The 9,166-nt window shown below is 39.9% G+C and overlaps 1 protein-coding gene across 1 annotated transcript; it reads right to left on the minus strand.

Annotated features, from left to right (window-relative positions):
* Window positions 1-1,585: 1,585 nt before the first annotated feature.
* Window positions 1,586-6,192, minus strand: tectb (tectorin beta; the record flags this gene model as incomplete). Its single annotated transcript, XM_083788113.1, has 10 exons — window positions 1,586-1,694; window positions 2,552-2,581; window positions 2,995-3,076; window positions 4,011-4,173; window positions 4,566-4,649; window positions 4,756-4,859; window positions 5,096-5,168; window positions 5,277-5,428; window positions 5,804-5,994; window positions 6,126-6,192. 10 exons carry the CDS (start codon window positions 6,190-6,192, stop codon window positions 1,618-1,620), a joined length of 1,023 nt encoding a protein of 340 aa, XP_083644239.1. The 3' UTR covers window positions 1,586-1,617.
* Window positions 6,193-9,166: the final 2,974 nt, after the last annotated feature.

Raw genomic sequence — 9,166 nt, forward strand, 5'->3', positions numbered from 1 at the left:
AAATCTAAATGAAATGGATATTTGTGAACATATCACGATGCATTTCCTAGTAAAACAAGGGTCGGGTCATGGGTGTGTCTCAGCCGATAACAGTCTCAGCCGACCATCCTGTGGGCCTGTACCCTCAGCCGAGATATGGGATTTGAATGCAACTGCACTGCCTTGTCAAGGCAGTACCGAAACACAGTAACACAGTTACTGCATTGCCTATTTCTCACCTCAAATGTTTTCGGATACATATTTCAGTGTACGGCTTAGATTCAGAACAGAGTAACACTGGCCTCTAGTGTCAGCTGCATGTGGAAAAGGGACACATACAGTATGGGAATCACAGGTGAATGAAATCATGACTCATGATTTTTATTGGATGAAATTGGTTTTGGACCTGCAGCTGCAATCATGCATTATTCTATTTTTGTTTGACAGGAAGTCATTCAAATTGGACTTTTATGGACTTGGGAGTCTCTCTTTTGCTGAGCCTGGGATTCCATGGGCGCTGATGGGACGCTTGTTTTACAGCGCCGGCTACTACTAACCTACTAACTACCCTAACCCTTATATAACCTCACAAAAACTATGCCTAAACCTAACCCTAACCTGTAAAACAAGCGCCCCATCAGCGACCATCGACTCCCAGGCTCAGCCAAAAAGGTAGTCCCTTTACGGACTATTGACAAAAAGGATTTACTGTAAGTGTGGAAAAACAGAACAGAACACAGGAGGTGTTTTGAATATTTTTAAATCACCAGGCAAGATTCATCAGAAAAGGAAAAATGTACAGTATGTTTATGCAAATGTTTTTCTTTCTTTCATATTTATTAAATTCATGTCATGATGAGTAGCAATGCAGTTCACATTACCACGATATCAAGGATAAACTAGGCAACTCACGTAATCCAAAATAAGAGCAGAAACACTTATATATCCAATACCTTGACCAGTGAATTAGCCTGCAATATTAACACGATTATTCACATACAAATGTTCAATAAATGTATCAATTACTATTTATATTTGTGATTTATCAAATAGACACAGTATACTGTAGATCGTTTGTAGTCCTAAAACACAGAAGTGACATCACAATGGGTTCCCTCGTTAGATTTCTTATGCTTTTTTAACCATTGTCCACAATTTATGCAGAAAATAACAACTGTGGTAAACAAAACCTAAGAGAGATACATGTTTGGTTCTATGATGAATAAATGACATCTGTTAATATCTCAGCCACAAATCTTCTAATCTGACACTGACACGTGCCTTTTTTTAAACATAATACTAATTCCGTGTGTGGTTCTACGTGCTAATAATCTACATGCTAATAATTGTGGGGATTATTTTGTAAAGAAATCTGCAGTGGGAACCCTTGGTGGGAGTGACCTCCAGACTGGCTTACAAAACTCACAATATGCTTGCCTTATACTGTACACTCCTTGAGTCTTGACTGATGCTCCCCTTTGTGTGTGGGTGTGTTTACGGTTGATCATTCATTCACGTGCATGTGTATAGTGCACATATGTGTGTATTTTGTCCATGAACAAATTGTCACTTTCTATATATATACAGTATGTATAGAATGGAAGCTGCAGAAATGAAAACGGGTGAAACTGTATCTCCTCAGTGTAATCTTGGACCATTTGCAAAACCAAGACATATGTTTACCAGCACCGCCAGCAGGATGCACAGAGGTGTGCCTGTGGCAGAGGGAATAAAATAAATGGGGGCTGAAGTCATTGATGTAGGAGAATTGATTAAAGGGTTAGTTCAAATTATTGGACTTAAAGCTGCAGGAAATACTTGACATTAACATAGTGGTTGCAAAGGTATTACATTGATTGCCTGAGTGCCAGTGAGAGTTCTGGTCTGGTTTTGGTGAATATCAAGTAGTTCCAGTCATTTGATGGGAGTCTGGGGGCCACTCATTAAAAATAAATGAATCCACAAAACTAGCGTAATTTGTATTGTTGACCTATTTCTACCATATAGGCAGCGCAACTTTCGTTCAACTTTGGAACAATGTTTTGTAGTATCATTACGCCAGCAGCAGCACAGAAACATTGTTCCATGTGACAGAGGGGTGAGCGTTGAACGAAGGTTGCACTATGGTAGAAATAGGTCAACAATACAAATGACGCTAGTTTTGTGGATTAATATATTTTTTAATGAGTGCCCCCCCCCCAGTGCCTCACAGCAAATGACTGGAACCAGACCAGAACTCACTGGGACTCAGGCAATCAATTAATACCTTTGTAACTACTATATTAATGGCAAGTATTTCCTACAACTTTAAGTCAAAAAATCTGAACTAACCCTTGAAGCATAGTTTAGGTCCTGGACTGTAACTATATCTAAGCAACAGTGTAATAAAAAGTATAATATAAATGATAAATGATGTAAGGTAGTTCTCAAACTAACTATAACATTATGTTAAGTATGTTATAGATATTTCTTTCCCCATTCATTCATATCCATATTGTTTTTAAATGATATCATACAACACTTTGCCAGTAGTACCATCATATACAACACCATTATATCATGTGTTTGTTACCTGATATGTGTCCACTCTTTGATGCTCTATCTGTTGAGAAAACAATGCATCTTGAAACAAGCAACACTTGAGAACTGAAGGAAACCCTACAGTAAGTTGCATTAAAATGTGACTTAGTTGTTGTTATTGATAACAGTGCTTCAGTTATAAAAGAAAGGGCATGCTACAATACATTTCAGGGAAACTGAAGGACGTTTACAACTTTAATATAGTTTATAATAATTATCCTAATAATATAATAAACGTCGCTGTCCAGCGTAAATGTGTGTTGGTTAAAAGAATATTGAACCAATGAACAAACTGTCTGTAGCAGCTAACTCCACCCCTCTCATGCAAGTACTATGTAACAATAATAGTCACAATACCAACTCTGATGAGGCGGTATTGATTTGTAAAAAATATTAGGTTTTCTTCTGAACAATGTTATATGATACGTATTTTACCTTTCAATTTAAACTCAGTGGTAAGGATGCCCCCTCCACTTGGGTCTGGCTCTGATGTCAAACTTCTGGAAGAGCAGGGGCTCTTGATAAATAGAAAAAAATATTATTTTCTGACTATTGTACTTTACTTACTTACTATTTATACTGTTTAATAAATGCACTTGGTACTGTTCTGTATTTCATAACAGAAATAAACCTTGTATATTTACCTTCTGAATGTTTCATGAAAACCAAATCCACAATACAAATGTAAATTAAATAAATGCACACTATTCAGTGCAAATAAATACATATGAATTGTTGACTAAACTGTTGTTGTCTACAAACTCACAATGCATCACAATGCAAGCTTGCAGATCTATTTTCACCGACTGTTTGCTTATTATGACATAGGAATTAGGTACATCATGTTGTTAATGCTATGCCAATATGCTATGATGTTTTCCTTCAACAGACCCAGTGGTGCTTAAATACAGTTTTGAGGTACTTTTTACTTTACTGGAGTATTTCCAACTTTCTATACTTTTACATCTACTCCACTACATCAAAAAACTAAATCATCATTCTTTACGTATCATGTGACGTGTCAAACTAGGGGGTTTTCATGATTCTGAATCCATTCCATTTCCAAGCATTAGTTTTGCACAAACAACACTACTTGGGCTAAAAACGACCATAGCCACCAAAACTAATGCTTGGAATGGATTCAGTATCATGAAAACCCCCTAGGTTGACATGTCACATGCTACTTGAAGAATGATGATTTGTTTTTTTCTTTTGGTCTTATACAGGTTGTTAATGGTATGGTCACATATTATGCTAATTACTCACATTGCTCAACGTGCAACTTTTAGCAACCAAGCTTAATCTCATCTGCTAGCTAAGCCTATAGATGACGTTTGAATCCTAAAAGTTTATACTAACCAACATTTCTGGGTCTAACATGTGACCAGATGTCTGGCTATGCGAGACTAACCGGGAGACGGGTGTCATGCTGTGTGGGGTGTCGTACTCACCGGCAGACAGGAAAGTCTATCTCCGTCACAAATGTGCACGTCACAGTGAAGCCACACCGTGGACACCTTCTCCAGCCGCTGGAAACGGAAGGAGTTGAACTTGAACATGGAGCGGCTGTCTTTGGCATTTTCAAATATGATCACCGTGTGGTCGGAGGCGCAGCTGTGGGGGAGAGGAGGGGTGTGATTAAATGTCATTTCATCATCAGAAGACAGTCAAACATGAAAGCTGCAACATACCCTTTGGCAAAAATAGCAGATCTACAAAGTCACGTCACGTTGTCAGCTTGTAGATTTTCGCCCAATGTTCACCCCCAGAATATGAACACCAGGGTTCCTACTGTATGTGGTTAAGACCTGTTGTGTACTTTGCCATACGATGGTGTCATGCACAAAATACAATAGCTAATCTAATAAGCTTACATGTCACAATCCGTTGCGTTGTGTGCTTGTAGATCTGCTGTTTTAGCCATTTGTCATGCCAAAAATAGGGACACATGGTTTAAAGTGGTTAATGTGCTCTTATAATTACATATAGTAATAAATATGGTGTACCTGTTAACTATGAGACTCCATCTCTTCTTGTCTGTTGAGTAAGGAGTGGGGGTGGCCCAGCAATTGCTGATTACAACTTTGAATCTGAGAAAAGGCAATTCCAGTCAGTGTGCTGGGGGATTTCTCCCTCGAATAATTTTGCCATAGTTAGACATAACTCTTTGTTCTGGAGCTGCATGATTGCTTCTACCTGTTACTTAGTCCTTTTGCTTCAATGCCGATGAAGACCTCAGAGCCTATTTCAGATGTGTCAATTATATAGGGGGCATCTTTGGCATACAGGAACTTGGAGTTCTACAAATGTAAATTTGGAAGATTATTATGCTGATATTACCTTCTAGACTAGGTAAGGTCATTTTGTAATGACCTTAAGACATTTTTGGTATAATGTAGGCCAATTTATTTCTTACTGTTCTTTCTTGAACAGTACATTTCAAATCACATCTAAATGCGCTGCATGTGACAAATGTGGCAGATGGCATCCACGGCAATAAGTGAAACTCAGTAGCCATACCATGAGCCATACTCACCGTGAATACATTCATAGTCAACTGTGATCTAAAAGTGCCTAAACTCCCATTGTTGACATAAACTGTAGCCACTCTGGAAGAAGCAGAGGGTTTAGTAAAAACACTGCAAGTCATTGGGTTAGAATGCACATGTTCTCCGTTGGGTAACAGGGGTCTCCCTGCCTCCTAGATTGATGCTTACCTCTGGCTGAAGACTGCATTGTTGACGAGGTATGCCGCCCGGTATGTGCAGCTGAAGGTATAGTTGACCGGCTGGTTCCGCACTGTCAGCGTAGTATCGTTAGACACAATGGAATTGAAGAAGATGTACCTTGCGTCTTTGCCAGGAACGTACTATAAACGGAGCAGTTAGCACAATTCAACATTCAAACATTACTGATATTAATATCTTTACTTAGAAGTGTAGAACTTAAGTGAAGTATCTTTACTTAGAATCAGTTAATTCAACATTCAAACGTAACTGATATTCATATCTTTACTTAGAAGTGTGTGGAAAATGTGTGAGCAAATCCTGGTGTGTCCTGGTGGCATCAGTCATGTATCGTATAATAATGACAGATCAAATTGTGATGTCCCGGTTTTGAATTGCACAGTATCCATGTTTTCAACCATAATCATTCCTGTTCCTCTATAGTCTTCTACTACATGATTGCGTCAATATAAGAAGTAAAATGAAGATAAATCAGATACAACTAACTACTGTCTAACCTCTGCCATTGTGCCACAATATGAGTTGTTCTTGGGAGTCAAGTCAGGGATGGTGAAGCGATAATAGCCCGGGATGCTGTTCCCAGTGTAGCAGAGCCCACCTAGGGACAACTGGCCAATCTCCCAGCCGTAAGGACACTCTGGGACATTAGCGATGATGGCGTTGGGAAAACATGACACCATCACATAGTCTGAAATAGAGCGGTGATCTGTTGTGATGGGTTTGTCGAAAGTGCCATATGGAAAATAGAACACCTCAACATAATTTCTGTACCTACTAAAATGTTCAAGAATTAACAAATAATAATACCTTTATAATTACCTGCTTTTTGAGGAGTACATGTCCATGCAACAGGCAACAGGATTATCAGAATAGCAACAGAGGCCATTATTCAAAACTGCAGAGACATTGCAGAGATGTGTTATGCATGTGACTCTACAGCTAAAAACGTGAGCAGGCATTTTATACTTTCACAGGTAAGGACTATCACCCATCCCCCTTCTTTCCTTCTCCATTTGTCCCCTTCTCTGCAGTGCTGGTTTGGGAACTCCATTGTAAGGCAACTCACAATGGCCCTCTGTGCTGGATGAACATTGACTTTCAAATGACTATGGTCTCAAGGGATGAGCACCCCACACTGGTGATTCTCCTCTCTAGCTTGTAATTTCTCCTTTATATGGGCAATCGTTGTTGTGGCAGAAGAGGTTGAGATAGATAGACAGACGATCTGGCGAGGGAAATTCAGTTGTCATAGCCTAAGAGAAGTATCGCCTAAGAGAAGATCCCGACAAATTTACCTAGAAATTCTATCATCTTCTATTCTATATGCTGAGTTGTGGACAAACGTTGCCGTTTCAGTATAAAGAAAATGGTGACTGCTTCAGTGTGCTACAGAAGAAAATTTGAGAGCAGCGGCCCTCAGCCTTCTTGGCCAGTCTTGCAAGCTATCGGGAACTACACACCACTTAAGAGGCTTAATAGTGCAAATAGACATGTATGGATACCCTTAAAATGTGATGTTAGCTCTGATAAAGAGTCAGTATACACTAGTAACTAGTGTCTCAAAGCAGAGATGATAGGAGACTGTGGTTTACAGCATTCAGTGATATAAGGTTTCACACAGGTAAAGTCTTGGGCAGTTGGATAGAGATCACTTTTGTCTACTGGGTATTTGGGTGAGGGGGGTTAGTGTGTGTCCTCACTAACCCTTTGCCATTAATGTTTTAAAAGTCATGTTAGCCTGTACCACAATGCCTAAAGCCGGATATTAAGACAAGCTGCCTGGCTGCTCGCAAAATGTGGCTGTGACTGGTGTTATTCTGCAAATTAATATGGCAGGCCGCAGGCAGCAACCGGACTCAACTGGCAATAGTAGCTACAGTAGTTAGTTTCATCTCCAATGTGGTTTTGTTCTCAGATTTCACAATCAATTGATATGACAAACTACACGCTTGTCTAAAATGATCTGTTATCACAGAAACATTTTGACATAGGGGCCTAATATACACATATTCTGATATTCATTGTCTAAAATGATCTGTTATCACAGAAACATTTTGACATAATATACACTCATTGAAGCCAATACCCCATAAGCGATTGATGTCATAAGAGTCTGGTGTAAAATGATAGCTACACAGTCAGAGACACTAATGTCCTTCATAAAACAATTGAAGTCAGGACAATGCAGTTGAAGGGGAACAACTGCACAGCATTAGCATCCAAATGCACCTCAAATGGACCAACAGGGGAATTCTTTAGGGGATCCAGGGAAGATACCAATCTAAGAAAGGGTCAAGGGACAGCTACCATTACAGCGTCTTAGCAGTGCTAACAATAGAGAGCTGCAAGATTCCATCAAGTTATGTAACAATGTCCTGCAATCCAAGAAACGTGCTTAGTATTTCACAAAAGTAGGTGATAGAATGTGCGCATGCAGTGCGTGTGCATATACACAGATGTGTGCCGTGTGCATGCATCTTTGTGTGGACTCTGCTTAAAGTGTGTGACAAATCGTATGACTTTGACCTACCATAAAGTTTAAGTTGTGGCAGTGTCCGTCTCGGCCATGCAGATAAGCCCATATATGGACTGGACATGCCCAACGCCATATGATATGCCCCAACAACCATTGTTAGGCAATGGCCTCTGTTGTATGTGACGTCCGACCAGAGCTCGATCAGGGGGAAAGAGAGAGAGACTACAGCAAAGTGCAAACACAGCACCAAGTGAGCATCTGTGAGCTGCTGTGATAGGGTATCAAATGGAATACAACCCCCCTAATCATTGTGTGTATTCCTGCACTCGAGTGATCTTGCTGCATAAAAATTGACTTATTGGAGATTCTGACTTGTACATATATTTTGTTTTGATTGTATTGATCCACTTTGTGCTTTGGCAATGTAAACGTATGTTTTCTCATATCCCATTGAATTGAATTGAACTGATAGAGACAGTGCGGGAGAGTCAGAGGGGGAGGGATGGGGCAGGGAGAGCTTGGTCAGCATGAGAGAGAGAGAAGGAGAGGGAGAGCTTCACCCACGCAATAACCTGTGCTCAGTGCTGGGTACTGAAACCTGAATATGCTGATAGATGTGTCACTTTTTGTGTCCAATACCCCAGGCAATACCAGCAGGGAAAGCTCACAATGGGGTGCAAAGTTCCTCGTTTTCTATAGTTCCAGGTTTTTTTTCCTGTGCATAAAATATACCTCTTTTTGTTTGCTTTCCAATCCATTCCATACTAATATGGAAACTCCCCTGCATGGGCCTGGGCATAATTTGCACCTTTGATTCGGCCTTCCATACTTAACGGTGTCTAGTACCCTTCAGCCCAGTATTTTTGGCAGAATCTCCCCCATTCACCACAAGATAGCAGCAAAACCTTTCTTTCTTCCATTGTATAGCTTAGCCTTAGCTGAATGTTATGATCTATGAATTCTCTTATTTTGCAGCGCTAGGCTTAATAGAGACACGTAAACATAATCATGTGGAACAAACATTTATTGGCTATCACACACACACACACACACACACACACACACACACACACACACACACACACACACACACACACACACACACACACACACACACACACACACACACACACACACACACACACACACACACACACACACACACACACACACACACACACACACACCTCAAATACATGAAGGAGACACTACATACAACACCATATAACATGAATGGGCCTACAGTAACTAAATAGTGCTTTTGTCAAAATGCACATTGTACAATGTATAAATGGCAAAATAAAGAAAGACAAAAAAGTGATACATCAACAGGCCTTGCTGTAAGCATCAGTGTGAAGAACATGTAGAAATAGAGCCTAATTGG

The sequence above is a fragment of the Protomyctophum parallelum genome (assembly GCF_964188405.1).
Source record: "Protomyctophum parallelum genome assembly, chromosome: 17".
NCBI lineage: Eukaryota > Metazoa > Chordata > Actinopteri > Myctophiformes > Myctophidae > Protomyctophum > Protomyctophum parallelum.